This window comes from Balaenoptera acutorostrata, chromosome 15, assembly GCF_949987535.1.
Source record: "Balaenoptera acutorostrata chromosome 15, mBalAcu1.1, whole genome shotgun sequence".
Taxonomy (NCBI): domain Eukaryota; kingdom Metazoa; phylum Chordata; class Mammalia; order Artiodactyla; family Balaenopteridae; genus Balaenoptera; species Balaenoptera acutorostrata.
Genome location: NC_080078.1, coordinates 31721122 through 31738313, shown reverse-complemented (window position 1 = coordinate 31738313; position 17192 = coordinate 31721122). Strand labels below are relative to the sequence as shown.

Below are 17192 nucleotides of genomic sequence, written 5' to 3'. Positions count from 1 at the left end.
CCAGCTTGACAGACGAGGATAAGTCATTCCCTCAGCCTTCTGCAGTTCCAGGACTGTAGACAACATCACAAGAAATGTAAACACGGTAGCTAAATGCTGAGCAGGAGGGAAGCAAAGAGGTTGCCTCAGGTCAGCGTGGGGCTATTAAGAAAGCCTCCTCCTCCCCTTCCCCACCACCTGCCCCCACCCCCTGCACTGCAGAAGCTGACCAGGTATTTAGCCCCGGGCTCTAGGGCTTAAGAAGCCTCAAGGGAAAGACCGCTAGCAGCTACTGGCCGCCAGGAAGGCCCATATATTTATTTATTTATTTATTTATTTTTGGCTGTACTGGGTCTTCGGTTCGTGCAAGGGCTTTCTCTAGTTGCGGCAAGTGGGGGCCACTCTTCATCGCGGTGCGCGGGCCTTTCACTATCGCGGCCCCTCCCGTTGCGGGGCACAGGCTCCAGACGCGCAGGCTCAGCAGCCGTGGCTCACGGGCCCAGCCGCTCCGCGGCATGTGGGATCTTCCCAGACCAGGGCTCGAACCCGTGTCTCCTGCATTAGCAGGCAGATTCTCAACCACTGCGCCACCAGGGAAGCCCGGAAGGCCCATATAAAGCTCGGTGAGGAGCCTGAACTTGATCCCAAGGGAGGGGCCGGGGGAGGCCCATCTGTGTGACAAGGGTAGGTCTGTCTAGCTCCCGGGCAGGGAGTGACTGGAGGACCAGCAAGAAACAAGCAGACATTTGGGTGAGGCGAAGGCGGCCTAGGTGGCCCTGAATCACTTCCTCTCTGAGGGCTGCTTCCCTCTCCTGCCCAGACAGGGCCAACTCAGCCAGGCCTCCAAGCTCCCTTCCACATCTGCCCGCCCCCCTCCCCGCACCCCCCGCCCCCCACCGCAGAACTCATCCCGCCCCCTTCACCCTGGCTTCCACCAAACCCTCCCTCCCTCGAGCCGCAGGGCACCGCATCTGTTTGGGGTTCAATGCCCACTCCGGCCTCTCCCTAATCAGGTTCGATGGGCTGGCTATAATTTTTCCTAATGCACTCTGAAAATCTGTATATTTTTACAATAAAGATGTTCACCTCTGCACACCCAAAGCCATTATCTACCTCCCGAGGGAAACGCTGGCCGAGGAAGACCTCCGCAGCCTCTTGTGCCCCCCTGCATCTCCCTGCTGCACTCCTGGAAACCGAGAACCTGGGCTGCCTCCCCTCCCGCTTCCCACCTTCCCTCCATCTGGACCGCCCTTGGTCAGACTGTTCCTGCTCACACAGTAGAAATTTAAATGCAGCAACAGGGCGTTTGTCCACAGCGGACCACGTAAGTGGCATTCTCTGTTGTCACGAAGCCACATCCCACTGCTAAGCTTGCCTACGCACGAGGAGGATGATTAAGGAAGAAGGGCTGATCCCACTTTCTTATTCATCCCCCAAAAAACCAGACTGCAAAGTAGAATGACTGTCAGCCTCCTTTGGGGAGACGCCCTTACCTGCTGGCTTCAAGGAGTATCTCCCTGGCAGCCAGATTCCCATTAACACATAATGCAGAGCCTCATGCAAAACAGACTTTACTGAGAGAGAGGTGCTGGTGGGAGGAGACCTGCAGTCAGGAATCCGGATTCTGTGCCCAGCTCTGTCGCCAACACCGTCCATCCTCCCAGAGCCTCCGGAGTTTCTGTAACTTGGGACTCTGTGATTGAGTGGGGAGGGGTCCCTTCCAGCTCTGACTGACTGAGAAAGATGTGGTCACCAGGAAGGACAGAGCAAGAGCCATTTACAAAGGAGTCTACACAGCGAGAGAGCCCGAAGTTTAGCTCAGAAGAGCAGATCCAACTCCCAGCCCGCTGGCGGGCTGGCGGGTCACACGGAGCCCCAACCACGTGCCAAGGTAAGGACAAGGCAGTGGAGACGCCTGGGGGAGCAGGTGGAGGGAAGGCGCAGGCTCTCAACCTCCGGGAGCCTGCACGGGTCTCGGGAAGTGGCTCTGGAAGTGTGGTCTGTACCCAACAGACGGGTCTCCAGGGGCCACCTGGGGACCATCCAAGGCTGGAGGGGAAAAGGCCACCGCGGGGCAGCAGAAGGCAGAGGCAGGAGGACCCTTCGAGGGGCACGACAGGCCAGGAAAAAGGATCAACTTCCTTAACTACGATGTTTCACTGCATACTGGTAACCAACACACTTACTTGCCTATTTAAAAACTCCAGTGGTCATTTTGTGATGTATGAAAATATCAAATCACTGTGTTGTGCACAGGGAACTAACATAGTGTTGTAGGTCAGTTATACTTTAAACACACACACACACACACACACACACACACACACACACACACACACACACACACACACACACACACCACCCCCCACCACCCCCCACCACCCCCCACCACCCCCCACAATAACTCCACCAGTCCTCAGCAAAATAGTTCTGGCCTTCCACCCCCTTGCAGAAATGCAGATTTAAGACACTGGATTAGGCCGTCGCTGTCTTTCAAGGGCTCACCTCCCTACACTGACAAATGGACACTTGACTACATATAGGCCACGTATTTCAAGACGCATTTCCCAGCTATTGCTATTTTTAAAACACAACTAAAGCCAGACCAAACCACAGCAAAGAAAATCCTAAGGATCTGTTTACTGGAAATATCTACAAAGGTTTGCAATGTCGGCAGCGAAGTGCAAACAGAGCTGGCTCTGGTGAGAACTTCAGTTATGAAATTAAAAACAAAAAAGAAAATCCTAAGCAGTCCTTCACACCAGTTTTCCAGAAAACCCCACCAAAGGTGTATTTCCCCTTCAACTTCTGACTTTACCAGGCTGTCAGGAAGCAAACCACCTGCTCTTTTCTAGATGGATCCAGAGAAAGGTCTGGTCTTAAACAAAGACCCTCCCCTCTCCACACTCCCCTCTCCCACCGCCGTCCCCACTCCCACCCACCACCTCAGTGACGGGGCCGCTGAGCCAGGATCACTCAACCTGAAGACGGACAGAAAGGACCAGACTTCGAAGAGAGTTAGGATTCGCCTCTGAGCACGTCGCTGCCAGGTGGAGGACTCTGGGCTCCCAGACACCCAGCTGTGACACCTCCCGCTGCAAAGGTACCAACCTCCCCCCACTCCCCGCCCCTCCCAGCCCCCTGAACAACCAGCTGAGAACCAGAAAGAAAAGCCTCTCTGCCCAGGGCCGAGGAGAGACACAAGGGGGCCGCCTGGGCGGGAATTCCTCCCGGGAAAACACGCAGGGTCCATGTCACTACCCAGAGGGCCAGATCTGGGGATTTTGAGCCTTCCTCCAGGGATGAGGGGCTGTGGGCTGGGGAAGACCACCCGACCCAGTCCCGGGTGGGGCTCGGACAGACCCTCCACTCAGCCACTAGTGGGCGCCTCTCCTTTGTCAATGCTTTTAATGCGTTTCAGATGGTGAAAGGCTGTGCTGGTGGCTGAGAGCACTGCACACCCCTTCCTTCAGGAGACACTTGAAAGGGACCACACTCCCCCCTTGAAGCCCCATCTCAAGCGGTAGAATGTCCTCTCCAGTTTGGTCCTGCCTCCGACCCCAGAGTCTCCCCCAAGCCCTGGGGAAGGGGCGCCTCTGGCCTCTCCTAGGAGCTGATGATGTGGCCGGACCAGGTCTCGTGCTTGGTGCCCGGCGCCAGGTGGGTGATGACCACCTCCACGGCCTGCAGCTTCTCGTTCTTGGGCGGGATGGAGCACATCTTATAGGTGACCTCATCGCCTTCCACGGGGACGTACTCCCCCTCCACGCTGTGGGGCGGGGAGAGAGCACTCAGGGCCGGCACTCAGAGAAGCCAGGACACCAGCCCTCGCAGAGGAACTGCCCCCCTGCCCTGCCACCAGGGGGCACCACCATGGCCCTCTGGTCGTGGCTGAGGAGCCCCAGACCCAATCAGCTCCTTCCCTGGGACCTCGGTTGCTGAGACAGAGATGGAGACCCACCCCCTGGGGGTGCTCACATTGCACGTTAAACGAGGGCACCGTGGGCCTGATGGAGGGAAGAGCGGGGAAAGGCAGTCTGAGCCCGAGTTGGGGGATGGCCCGGGTGAGGGTTTCCTGAGCAGCACCCCGACCCCCTGCCCCATCCAGGAGTCCCAGAAACCAGGCTACCCCTCTGCTGTTCAACTCCTCAGAACCCCAGTGAGGTTTCCAGAAAGTCCTTTTCCCTTACTTTCTATGGGACATGAGTCACCGTCTCACCCGTGATAGGGAGGTGCCCGGCTTGATGCCCCCTTGATGAAACCCCAGGAGGAAAATCCCCTTCAGATCCTGAGCACCAAGACCAGCCAGCTCCCCCGGAACTGGTTTGCCTTGACTGAAGAATAACATCGCAGATGGTGCTGCCCTCTTTGATTTGGCCACCAGGAAGCTCAGGAATAAACGTGTAGCCCACTTCTAGCAGAGTATCCCCATCTTTCTTATCTGCCCCCCAACCCCATGCTTTCCTTTCTAATTTTTTTGGTGCACTGTGTGTATCCTTGTCAACCACTACAAATCCTTTCTGGAGACAGGCAATGTGGAAATACATGTCTACATCCACGTATGATTCATACACACGTGGAAGGCATTGCTCTAGTGTCATCCTCAGGTCTACACTGTACCGGGGGTCTATTGGAGACCCGGCGTGTAAGAATGTTGGGGGAGGGTCAGAAGGGATAACTCTCCCATCCCAGCAGACATGTGCAACAGGATCCTAGTTTCAAAAACATGGTTTCTATGTATTGTCAGGTCTGCTGTGTGGGGTCAGGACTTTGCCTGCCACAGACGGAAAGTTGTGGGGCTGCAGCCGAGGTCAAGGGTTGGGGTGCGGGTCAGGGTGCCAATCGGGTCCCCACAGATCTGCAGGCTGCTTAGAAGACCAGAAGTGAAGCACAGGCTGCTGGACGCCTTCCAGCCCCAAGGCCAAGGACATGTGGGCTCCACCCTGGGTCCCCCCCACCGCCCGCCCCAGGGTTTCCAGACACTCAGGCAGGAAGGACGTCAGTGAGCAAGTGGCAGGAGAAAGGGTCCAGCCCCAAACTTCCTTCCTGGAGCAGAGCGCAGGCAGCCCCCCACCTCGCCAGGCTGCTTCCCCCGAGGAAGTGCAGGAACCCAGCCGCCAGGCGAAACACAGCTCCCCAGACTCACAGGGACGCCCCTCCCCACCCACCAGACCCACACGGGCACTCAGACCCACCCCAAGCGGTTCTCAACTCACACACGCGCACACGCGGTCACCTGCAGCCTGTGACACACTGCCACCACCACCACGGGCTCACGACCCCACCGCTGAACACTGCTGCACACAGATCACAAGCAGAGTCACACACGCCTGGCTGCACAACCATCATCATGGCCGGTGCCCAGCAGAGTCACACGCTCTCCCTGCCTCCTCGGGGCCACGGCAGCACCCACCCCAGACCCAGCCCACCCAGACCGGCCGCTGACTCACTCGGAGATGTGCAGGAAGATGTCAGGGCCGCCGTCGGCCGGGGTAATGAAGCCGTGGCCCTTGGACCGACAGAAGCATTTGCAGACTCCTTTGTAGACAGGGCCCTGTGAAGCCCGCACCGTCCTGCCAGAGAGAGGGGAAAGCGTGAGGGGCCCCCACCAGCCCTCCAGAACAGCCCCCGGCTTCCCGGGCACACCCAGCTTATCCCAGTCCCCACCCACGCTGTGCCCCAGGGAGTGCTGGCCAGGGCCACCACGTACAGCTGTGCAGGTTGTGCACTGCACGACTCTGGGAGCCATTCACAGAGACCCTGGTGACAGTGACTCTCTGAATGACGCTGGCAGAGTTTTCTCAGGCCTCAGTGTCCCCCTCTAAAAGCTCTCTGAGCAGCCCTCCCCCCGAAGGCTATTAGCAGCAGCAGTTAGCAGCAGCCTCCACTCGTTGGCCTGAGCTCTGCATCTCCCAGGCACCGTGTGGGTCCCAAGCGGCACCGCGGCCACCCTGCTACTGTCCCTCTTTTGCAGCCGATGAAGTCAAGGGCTCATGGGGGAAGAGGCCTGTGTGTCGTTAAAGCCTGATGAGTTAAGACCCCAGCGATTTCCCACCCCTGGCCATCCCCAATCCTTGCCCCCAGCTCGTGACAGCCTCAAGTGGGCCTGGAGCAGCGCCGTACAGAGTTTACGAGGCGCCTGCCCAGTTTCTCACCATCAGCCCTTTCCCACCCCCGAGTCTCCCATCTGACAGACAGGGACATGAGGCTCTCTGGACCCCACAGGCGACCTGTCTCAGGAAGCCTGACACTCACGCTGAGAAGGTCCTTGTCCGGCGAGTGGGCAGTGGGCTCGGGACCACGTTGCCCCGAAGCGGGGACGGTGAGCGATCTCGGGCCTCTTGGGTATCCAGCAGCCCGGCCGAGGACTGGTGGGTGGGGTGCTGCGATGGGGGAGGAGGCTCAGATGACATGGCGGACCTGGAGAGGGACAGGGGCGTCAGGGGCTCACGCCTTGCGAGGAGGGGCCCCCCGGCTGCCTCCCCACCCCAGCGTCTGCCATCTGAGACTCATTCTTCTGACTGCGGAATGCAGGCTCCAGGCTCACTCAGCGTGGAGGTCACCTGCTCCAGAGACACGCCTGGCTCACGCCAGCCGGGGCAGGCGCCTGGTCTGGGCTCCTGCAGCTGCCGTGGGCCTCCCGCTATCACTGCTCTGTACGGAAATGCCAGGTCACATCACTGACAAGGACACCATTGGCCCCCTCTATGTTCCCAGTGCCCAGCACAGACCCTGGCACACGCCGGGCCAGGCGTGGTAAATCCTTGTGAAAGGAAGGAAAGGAGGGAGGGCGGGAGCAGGCCGGCAGGCAGGCAGGGCGGGCGGGGATGCTTCAATGCCAACCACCTAGATGAGGACTCCAGCCACTCATCAAACATTTCCTGGCCCCGGCTAAGTGCCGGACACTGTGGGGAAGGCAGAGGCAAAAAAGGGACCAACACTCAAGTGTTCCTCCAGGAAACTCTGGGACACAAACCAAAGAAGGCTCAGACCCCAAGTCAGGCCTGCATCCAGGAGAGGGAGGCCCGGAAGGTAAGTGCGTGGGACCCTGAGGGGCAGGGGCATTTCAAAGGCAGCATCTCCACCAGGCCCCTTACTCAGATCCAGGCCTTAAAGTTAATTTCCACACAGCCCGAGTCTCCGATTGCTGCTAAGAAATCGAATTCCCTCCATGACCCCTAACATGCATCAGAGGCCGGGGGCAGACCCAGGTGGAGATGGAGGGAGGGGACCCCATAGTCCCTGCCTCGCTCTGGCAACCGTGTCAAGAGCAGCACGTGGCCGCTGTACCCAACACACTGGCGGCCTTGCCTCAAGGCCACGAGGAAAGAGCAAAGCCCAGGAGCCAAAGGACCTTGGCTGAGTCCTTTCCTCTCTCTGGGATCAATTTTCCCATCTGCACAGTGGGGCAGCTGGGTGGGCGTCACTCAGCACGTGCTCAGGGAGGGGGATGGGGACCCAAGGTGGAGCAGAGCCGGCCCTGTGGCCCCAGGACGGGGGAGGAGCCTGACTCAGGCATCACCCCCCCCCGCCCCCCCCCCCGCCCCCCCGCCGTTCACAGGGCAGCCCTGCTGGGTTCTGTGTGGCTCACACGGGGTTTTCAAATTTAAAATATGAGCTATCTTTTACACATCCCAGGAGTTTGCCCCCAAATCTAGGTTTCCAACTAGTTTGAAAAAATTAGCACCTCTGACAGCCTGGAGCCTCCAGCCCACCAGCCCTGCCCCTGCGACCCTGGTCTATGGTAATTACCTATAGTAATTACGCGGCCCCAGGGCACCAGTTTTCAACCTGCATCCTCCAGGGAAAGGGCCACCTCCTCCCCCCAGAGGAGGAAACCTCTCCCTCCACATTGTCCCCACAGTCCCCCGCAGTCCCTCACCCTCCCCTTTCAGGACTCCCTCCCTCTGGCTGGGAGGGGAGAGGGCCAGCTGGCTTCCCGGGGGAAGTGACATAGCTACCTCCCGACCCTTTTCTCAGCTGCAGCCGCAGCCACCCCAGAAAGGCCCCGGCTCCTTGGCCGGGGGTCAGGGCTCCAGCATGACCCACCAGTACAGGTCATAGAGTCCTAGAATGTTCAATGCCTGGGGTTCTGGGAAGGGGGCCGGCCCAGAGAATGGAAAGCCCCACCCAGGACAGCAGGTGGGACCACTGCATCCTGGTGACACCAGGGTGAGGGGGGGAAGTGCCCTCCCCCCGCATCCACAATCTCCCTCTTTCTCCTGGTGTCAGGCACATCTGACTTCGAATCCCACCCTGCCGGCTGTGTGATCTTGGGCAAGTTACTTAACCTCTCTGGACCTTGGTTTCTGTATGAGGAAAATGGGGATTTTAATAGTTCTGACTTCACACCATTGTCATGAAGTTGAAATGAAATAATACACGTTAGGCACTCTGCATACTCTCCGCCCAGAACAAGTGAGCATTAAGTGTCAGCTACAATTGTTGTTGTAACTGTCATCATAAAGTCATTCAACAAATATGTGCCCGGTGTCAGGCCCTGTTCATGGCACTAGAGACACGGGGCTGAATTTGGAGCCAGAGAAGAAACAGATCAATAAATATATAAACAAAATCATTACGGGTGGTTCCCTGGTGGCCTAGTGGTTAGGATTCCAGGCTTTCATTGCCATGGCCCAGGTTCAATCCCTGGTAGGGGAACTGAGATCCCACAAGCCGTGTGGTGTGGCCAAAAAATAAATAATCATTACAGACTGCTGAAAGGGCTGATAAGAAAATACATAGAGGCACATAAAAAGTAGCAGGGTTGGGGTGCCACTCTAATGAGGGTGCAGGCTGGGTCCCAGACAGTAAGAAAGAGTGGACCATTTACAAAACAGAGGGAGGCTCTTCCAGGTGTGGGGAAACAGCCTGTGCAAATGCCCTGAGGTTGGCAAGGGCAGGTGTGACGGAAGGCCAGCAAGGAGACTAGGGGTGGGGGGGCACTGGGGGAGGAGGGGTGAGAGGTAAGAGACACGGTGGGTAGGAGGGCATCACCATCATCCCCATGTGTCTTCATTCTTCACACCCATGTCTGTCTGACTGTCCCCATGTCCCCTGCCAGGCCTACCTCCCCCTGGGTTAATGAAGCAGGCCCAAACTGGGGCCCCCCTTCTCTCTCCACCCCAGCTCCCTTGACTCTCCTAGTATACCCAGTCCTGCAGAGATGCTGATGGAAGCCCACCGTCTTGAGCGGGGAGCAACCTGAAGGCAGCATGGAGTCCCCCCACGTCCTAGGGCCCTGCACTGGGGCTGGGACAGAGCAGGGTCTTAAGCAGCATTAGGACCCGAAGCCCCTGCTGGAGTTCATGTGTACTTGTGTGCTCGGTGCCTTGCACAGTCGAGCAGCAGCAGAGGGCTCCACGCATGCGCACCTGGCAGTGGGAGAAACTGAGGCATGGGGGGCACCAGAGCCTCCCGGAGCGGGGACAGGAAGGGAAGTGCCGGCCTGGGAGACGCAGGAGCCTTAACCACCACCCTGTCCGCCTCCCCTGGGCCATCCAAGCTGAAAGCAGCTGGGGCAGCTGGAGCAGGCCTGGACAAGAGCCAGCCCGCCCCCAGGGGCCTGCGTGGGGAGGGGGAGCGGCATGGGGGAGGGGGCAGGGAGGAGTGAATGGCCTCTGTGTGGGGAGGCCTGGGTTAAAGTCCAGCTGTAAGGAAAACAGCTGGGGGAGGGGGGAGCCAGTAGCCCAGGAGCCAGCTCTGAGGCCCGCTGCTGCCCCCCAACACACAGATGGGGGGTGTGCAGCAGTCGTGCTTCCAACCAGCAACTGCTCTCCCAGCAACACCAGGGGAGCCTTGGAGCTGACCCTGGAGGAGGCAGGGCCCACCTGCTGCCACTAGCCCCCTTCCCAGACCCCCTCAACTCCCTACAGCTGCAGGGCATTTGCAAACAGGCAACTGAGGCTCAGGCTGCTAGGAGGCTCTAGGCCAGACCTGGGATGGGCCTCAGGCCTGCAGCAAACTCAGACGGAATGTCATGCCCAAGGCATGCCACAGCTGCTGAGCTGTGTGCACACACCTGTGCGTGTGCATGTGCGTATATGCGTATGGCTGTGTGTGCACAGGATTGTATGGGCGTGTTTGGCTCTGTTCACGTGTGTGGTGTGTGTGCGCACATGTGTGTGTCTGAAGCCAGGTGCACACGTGGATGCACACCTGTCACTGCCTGCGTGTGCACACCAGCGGACGGGGCGAGGCCACCCCACCCCCGGCACCAGCAGGGCCTTCACCCTGGGAAAGGGCAGGCAGGGGGCCTCAGCCCAAAATAGCCTGGGAATTTTCCACAGGCCCTGCACGTCCTCCTGGAAGGTTCAGAGAGTTCAGCTGGGCACCGGGCTCTGGTCTTCCTGACCCCTCTTCCACCCACCCACATATCAAGGGACTGGAGACCCAATCCTGCAGAGCCCCTGCTAACCCCCTCCTCTCCTGCCCTCTCGGCCTCAAACCCCACCAATCGTCTGTCTTGAGCCAAGTAGCCAGTTGCTGACTCCAGGGAGGGGATCCTTGGCAGTGCTATCAGTCATTTACACTTCAGTGAGAAGGAGTTTGCAGTTCGTTCCACAAGGCTCCATTCTTGGTAGCTTTCAGACCCTTGAGGGCAGGGAGATGGAGGGGAAAGAGCTGAGTTCAAGTTGGGAGCTTCATTCTCAGCATGGTTCTCAGCAAAGCCAGCTCTCTCCAAGCCTACTCTGAAAAATGGGGTGTCGAGCCTTCCATGGGTTTCTGGATGGGGGAGGCCAGGGCTGGGCACCATGTTCAGACACCTCCCAGCCCCAGGGCCAGGCCACTGCTGGCAGGTGGGGATGACTACTAGCTCGCATGAAGGGAACAGGACAGGACAGTAGAGAACCAACCGACTCATAGATTCTTAAGATGGGGGTGGAGTCCCAGATTCTGCATTTCTAAGGAGTTTCCCCCAGCAAGGTAGATGCTGGTCAACCCACACAGAGTAGTACACACAAAAGAGTAGTGCGGGTTACCGGGTTATCGGCCTTGCGCACCTCTCAACCAGCATAAGAGGGTGGAAGGGAAATTTTTTTTTGGGGGGGGGGGGCTCTAGGTGAGTCACAAAGTCACCTTAGTACACCCAGGTTCCTCGTCTGTAAGCTGACGCAGTAGAGACGCCTCCCTTCCCTTCTCGGCCTCCAGCCCAGCTAAGCCCCAGCCCCGCAGAACGAAGGGCACGTGGACCGAGGGGCCGGGTGAGTCAGCGGAGGCTGGACAGTGGGGTCCCAGGAAGCAGGGGAGGCCCATGAGGAGCCCGAGGCGGGCTTGGGCCACATTCCCCTCCGTTGTTCGCGGGAGAGTGGGGCTCTGGCGAGGCAGAGGGGGAATAGAGCGAGGATAGAGGGGAGGGCGAAAGGGGGAAAGGGAGAGGGCGGGGACTCAAGGGGCGGGGATTCAGAGAGGGCCGAGGCCAAGGGGTGGGGCGGGGAGTCAGGGGGGAGGGAGCGGAGTGGGGGGAAGTGGGGAATCGAGTGGAGGGGGCGCAAGGGCGGGGCGGCCTGGCAGGAGCCTGCAGCGCCAGCAGCAGGGAGAAATACAAACTCGGCGCGGAGGGTGCAGCCCGCGATGCCCACGTCCGGGGAGGGGGGGAGGGGGGCGGCAAGCCCAGCCGGGAACTGCTCGGCCGCCCCAGAGTGCTGCGAAGAGGCCGGAAACCCGAGGGCCAGCTACCGGGAAGCAAAGGCGCCCCTCCAGCACTGCCCCCCGTTAGCGCTCCCGAACCGGCCCGCCCCACCCAGGACCCTGCGCCCGCCAGCTCCCAGCCTGGGCAGCCCTCCTGGGAGGAGCCCAAGCCCTTGTTCGTAACTAGGGGCCGACTCCGCACCGCATCACCCCCACTTCCAGCCTTCCTGTATTCCATCCTCGCCTCCATTCTCCCAGGGCTTCGGTCAGACCTGAGTCTCAGGCCTAACTCTGCACTCCACTCCCTCTGTGACCCCTGGCAAGCGACCTCACCGCTCCCTGCCTCAGTTTCCCCATCTGTCAAATGGGACAGTCCTGGTGCAGCCTCCCAGCCCGGCGGACGTCGTGCGGAGGATGTTGTGCAGGGGGTGCCTGATACAAAGGCCCGGAAACAATGGTGGAGCCGCTAACGGTAGAACTGTCAGGCCTGGGGCCATCTAGAATAATCCCTCCCATTCCTGTCCCTGCTGATGGGACACAAACCAAATGCCCTGACTTTGCCACTCGGTGAGACAAAGACCCACCCTCGTCCCCGCCCAGGACCCAGAGCCCGGCGCTGGGCCTGGCTCAGCTCATTGCGAGCATCTACTCCGGGCTGGGCTGGGCGGCGCTACAGGCCCCAGTTCCTGCTCTGCTGGGGCTCCTGCGCCAGCTGGGGGCGGGGGTGGGGGGAGGGAGTGACAAACACGGCAGCTTCGAGAACCGCGGTCATCAAGTCCGCCCGGGGAAGGCGAGCACAGAGGGGGCTTGGAGGAGGCCCCTGGCCCCGAGGCGGCGGCGGCTGCTTCGAGTCCTAAAGGCGGAGTGGGGAAGTTTTTCCTGGGACCTGCAGGGGCAAAGGCCCAGGGGGAGGGAGGACGGGCGACAGAAAGAGGCTGGGAGGGTCTCGGGGGGAGATAATAGAAAGCTCTGTTGAAAAGTTTGAGACTTGACCGACAATGGGGGCATCAGTGGACGATTTTAGGCCCGGGGTTGATCTGAACCTGTTTTTACAAGTTCTCCCTGGGTTCAGGGTGGCGAACGCATTGGAGGGGCAAGACTCCTCCAATGAGGGAGTGAAGAGACCAAGAAATATGCAAAAAGCCAGTAAAAAATGTTAACAGTAGCTAACGTTCCTCCCCGCACTGGGTCAGCCATCTCCTTTTATTCTCACTCACCCCGTTATGATAGGAAAAGTTACATCCCCAGTCTACGGATGGGGAGACGGAGGCTCAGAGAAGCCTCCTACTTTGCAGTGAGATACCCCCGCCTGTGGGAACGGAGATCGTGCCTGGAGGGGCTGATCTCCTGTCCCCCACCCCCAATACACACATCCACTCCAACCCCAGATAAGCTGTGGGGACCAGGGGCTTCCTTGTTAGAAATCAATACAAAACAAAAAACCGTTGCATTTCCGGCCTGCAAACTTGGGCTGCCAGTGAGGCTGTCGGGGAGGGAGCCTGTGGGCGCGGGAGAAGTTTCTCGGCAAGGCCTCGCGGGCACCCCATCCAGACGCAAACACACCGGGCGAGCGCCAGGCGGCTCCTCCTCCCCAGACGCGGCCAATCGCCCGGCGCCAGGATACCCCCAGCCCACCTCCCCGCCAAGCCCGGCCGAGGTCCCACCACTGAGCCCACAGCTGGCGCGGCCAGGCCTGGCTGGCGGCTGCCTCCACCTCCCCGAGCGGCGCCCCCCACCCCCGCCGCGCCTCGCCCCAGCGCACCGCGAGTCACCCCATCCTGCTCCAGCCCACAGGCGAAAGCAGGGGGAGGGTGGTAAGGCGGCGGGGAGGGCGGGCGGGGGCGGGACGAGGAGGAGGCGAGGTTTTTTTCCGCCCGAAGAAAACAGGTGGCCAGGCGGGAAATGCAACCCGACGTCCGCCCCACATCCCTCCAGCTGCTGCCACACCCACCATTCTCCCGAGGGAGATGAGTAACCCGCGCTCCCCGAATAGGCCAAGGCGGCCCGGGCATTTCCTAGGGGCCTAGAGAGACCCAGCCCGGGGCCCTCTGCCGGCGAGCTGGAAGACCCTGCAGAGGCGGGGGTGAAAGGGGGCAGCGGCGGCAGAAGAGGCCGAGGTCCCATCCCGGAGGTTCCTGGGCCGCCCTCGGGGCGGGGACACCCCACCACACCCCTCCTGGGGTCCCCGGAGAAGCTCCCTACCTGGCGAACCACTCCGCTCAGCCAGCTGCTCTGCTCGAACTGCGGGAACAGAGCTGGGGAGGGGGCGTGGTTCGCCGGGCGGGCTCGCCGCGCCCCCGCCCCTGACCCCGCCCCCAGGGGCTCTCAGCCAATGGGACTGCGGTCTGGGGCAGGGGCGGGGCGGGCGGGAGCACAGCCCCGGCGGGATCTTTGTGTCCTCGCGCGCGACTGGCGGGATCGCCGGGCGCGTGGCCTTGGGAGTACGCGGTCTCGCGCCTGTGCCGCACCCCGGCCAGAAAACTCCCCTGAAAAGGGAGAGAGTCTGGTCTTCGCGCCCGAGCAGGTCCCTCCCCTAGCCAACGGCGTCGGGTCAGGTCCCCCACCTGACCTTAGCTCCAGAATCCGGACGGCCCCAGGTCACCTCCTTTTTAGAGCGAAGAAAGAGATCTAGGAATGACAAGAAGGAATGAAGAGAGCGGCCGAAGGGAGGAAAAGAAAACCAAAAAAATGCAAAGAAAGAAATAACAAAAAAACGAGGGAAATCTGTTGATTTCGTTCTTTTTGTTTGTTTTGCTCTTAATTTCCACTCCCTCCTTGAGTCCTCTGTGTCTGCAGGTAAATGACCTTACTCTCATCTTTTTTTTTAATTAATTTTTATTGGAGTATAGTTGCTTTACAATGTTGTGTTAGTTTCTACTGTCCAGGAAAGCGAATCAGCTATACGTATACATATATCCCCTCTTTTTTGGATTTCCTTCCCATTTAGGTCACCACAGAGCATTGAGTAGAGTTCCCTGTGCTATGCAATAGGTTCTCATTAGTTATCTATTTTATACATAGTATCAATAGTGTATATATATCAGTCCCAATCTCCCAATTCATCCCACCCCCCCTTTTTTCTTTTTTTTTTAAATTAATTTCGTACTCTCATAGGAGAGGAAAGTGAGGCACGAGAGGTGACCCACCCCCTCACACACAGCAAGTTGGGAGCAGCCTCTGAAAGGGGACCCAGCCCTGGACCCAGGCTCAGGCTGATAGTTGAGGGGCGGGAAGGAGGGAGGGATCCTGTAACTGTCCTGGGACAACAGGGTCCAGGAGTGGGAGTGGAACGGGGGTCCCTCCTGGAACCCACCAGCTCTGCCTGCTCTTGTATGCAGATAGGTTAGGGGTCCCCGGAGAAAGAACCAGGCATGGCTTTCTTGACATAAGAGTAGCCATTTTTGGCCTAAGCCATTTTGTGATCTAAGCCCAGCCACAATGTTTGTGTTTTAACAGGGCTCAATAATTAATGATCTTCAGGGAAGTGAGGGAATGCAGGAACAAAGGCAAAGGAGTCAAGAAACAAGAGTTCAGCGATAAAACAGAGTTGTTCCTCCTCCAGGGAGTGATGATGTTGACCCTCCTGACCTCAATCAACTAAAACTTGGACTCTGTCGACCATTGCCCCAATTCTATGCTGAATTCTCCTCTGCTCAATCCCCTTCATGAATAGGGGATTAAAATTTACCCAATTTGAGGAATTCCCTGGTGGTCCAGTGGTTAGGACTTGGCACTCTCACTGCGGGGGCCCCAGGTTCGATCCCTGGTCAGGGAACTAAAATCCCATAAGCTGTGTGGCCAAAAAAAAACTTCCCCAATTTTGCTGTTGGGGAGACACTGCTTTGGGAAAGATCCCAGGTGTTCTCCTTACTTGCTGCCAGTAATGATAAATCCTTCCTTCTCCTGATCTTTAGCTTGGTTGTGTCTTTTCGCTCCACACCCACCAAGAGATGAACCCAGTTTTCCAGTGACACACTCTCTCTCCCCCCATCTCCCTCTCCCTCTCCCTCCCACCTCCTTTGTTCCCTCCTCTACACCTACACAAAGAAGAGACTGTTGAAGACAGCCCTCTACAAGCCTGCAAGAGGGTTCTCCAACAGGAATTGAATTGGCCAGCACCTTGATCTTGGATTTCTCAGCCTCCAAAACTGGGAGAAATAAGTTGCTGTTGTTTAAGTCACCTGTCTATGGTATTCTGTTACGGCAGCCAGAGCAAACTAAGGCAGTCCCTTTTCTTCCTTTTCTCCCCAAAGCCCTTCTCAACTAAACTGAAGCCTCTCAGAATTTCACACCTGAGATTGTGCAGTTCGGGTCTACAATTCTTCACTGGATGTGTTGCCCATGCTGGGCTCTGTGTTGGGCACTGAGCACCCAGAAATAAAAAATGCCCTGTTCCCACCCCTGAGGAGTCACAGCCTGGGGAAGTGGTAGACGGGTAGTGCTAACCAATAACCAAGATGTCAGGTGGTGGGCTAGATAAGCCTCCATGGCTCAGTGGGTGCCCGCCCTCTGCCATAGGATGAGACAGGCCGCAGGGAGTTCTCTCTCCCAAATTGTGGTTGCTTAAGTCTCCTGCAGTCAGTGACATCAGCCCACCACCTTGGCCCCATCTGATGGCACTGGCCTAGCAGCCAGACCTGAGCTAACAGCTGATGAGGGCATGTGGTCTAAGTTTTCTGCCCGGCAAGGCCTTATTAGCCATTCAGCCAGCCATCTGACAAATATTTATTGCACCTGTACTCTGTTCCAAGCTCTGGGCTCAACAAAACTCTCATTAGCCCTGCCCCCCTGCCCCCACCCCAATCGGTACACTCTAATAGCGGAGGCAGATGTTAAACCAGTAATCACACAAGGTACAAAATCCCTCTGTGACCCACAGCAGGGTCAGGCATGGTGCTGGAGGAGCCAGGACAGACTTCACTGAAAAGTGCTGATTGACCTGAGATCTTTAATCAGGAATTAAACAAAGAAAAGGACATTCCTGAGAGAGGTGAGAGCATGTGCAAAGGTCCTGGGGTGGGAAGGAGCATGGTGGCGCTAAGACACAGAGAGAGGAAAGGGAGTGTGGGGTGAGATGGCAGTTGCCAGAATGGGCTAAATTTATGGGTCTCAATTAGGGAGCGATGGCAGCCAGGTAAGGGCTTAAAGCAGGTATGAATGGAGAATCCTCCCTTCAAAGTGTATCTCAAGTCCACCCACCTGTGCCCATTTCTTCCCGCCTTGACTTAGGCCTCTACCATCTCACCAGGAGCAGCAGCCTCCATCCAGTCCCTTCTGCCTCTCCCTAATAACCATGCTCATGCACCAATTTTCTGCGCAGCAGGCAGAATGAGCTTTCAAAAGCATAAATCCAACCATTGTTCAAGAAAAAATTACCATGACACTTGTTAAAACGGTAAGGCAGACTTTGTTCAGGACAATCACGATAGGTGTAGGGACCACTGCAATGGGGTTTTTGCAAAGATTGGGCTCAACTCCAAATGGAGCTAGGAAAACTGGAAATTTATAGCGGGGGGGGGGGCGGGGTGTGGCGGGGGAGGGGGGAGGACAATGGATGGAAAATTACTAAGAAGAAACGAAAC

The 17192-nt window shown here is 58.2% G+C and overlaps 1 protein-coding gene, 1 long non-coding RNA gene and 1 other non-coding gene across 5 annotated transcripts; 2 read left to right on the top strand and 1 right to left on the bottom strand.

Moving 5' to 3' along the window:
• The first annotated feature begins 578 nt into the window (after nucleotides 1-578).
• On the top strand, nucleotides 579-3536 carry LOC130704900 (uncharacterized). The gene is made up of 4 exons (XR_009005454.1): nucleotides 579-1870; nucleotides 1993-2148; nucleotides 2835-3082; nucleotides 3401-3536. It is a non-coding gene; the product is annotated as an uncharacterized LOC130704900 (long non-coding RNA).
• On the bottom strand, nucleotides 3371-13922 carry CARHSP1 (calcium regulated heat stable protein 1). 3 transcript variants are annotated; one of them, XM_057529503.1, is made up of 4 exons: nucleotides 13813-13922; nucleotides 6235-6399; nucleotides 5430-5552; nucleotides 3371-3748 (listed from the first exon to the last, which is right to left on the bottom strand). In XM_057529503.1, the coding sequence occupies exons 2-4, from the start codon at nucleotides 6390-6392 to the stop codon at nucleotides 3586-3588; spliced, it is 444 nt and encodes a 147-aa protein (XP_057385486.1). In that variant the 5' UTR covers nucleotides 6393-6399; nucleotides 13813-13922; the 3' UTR covers nucleotides 3371-3585. The 3 variants fall into 3 exon arrangements, with proteins under 3 accessions (XP_057385486.1, XP_057385488.1, XP_057385487.1); XM_057529505.1 differs by lacking the exon at nucleotides 13813-13922 and adding an exon at nucleotides 13373-13389; XM_057529504.1 differs by lacking the exon at nucleotides 13813-13922 and adding an exon at nucleotides 11944-12076.
• A 1390-nt stretch (nucleotides 13923-15312) lies between these two features.
• On the top strand, nucleotides 15313-15385 carry TRNAE-CUC (transfer RNA glutamic acid (anticodon CUC)). The gene has a single exon. It is a non-coding gene; the product is annotated as a tRNA-Glu (tRNA).
• The last annotated feature ends 1807 nt before the right edge of the window (nucleotides 15386-17192 follow it).

Excerpts from the sequence above, each read along its gene's own strand:
- CARHSP1 (XM_057529503.1), bottom strand. The coding sequence starts at position 6,392 with ATGTCATCTGAGCCTCCTCCCCCATCGCAGCACCCCACCCACCAGTCC. Across the intron at positions 5,553-6,234 it reads CGGACAAGGACCTTCTCAGC|GACGGTGCGGGCTTCACAGG; the intron begins GTGAGTGTCAGG and ends TCTCTCTGGCAG. Across the intron at positions 3,749-5,429 it reads ATCTTCCTGCACATCTCCGA|CGTGGAGGGGGAGTACGTCC; the intron begins GTGAGTCAGCGG and ends CCCGCCCCACAG.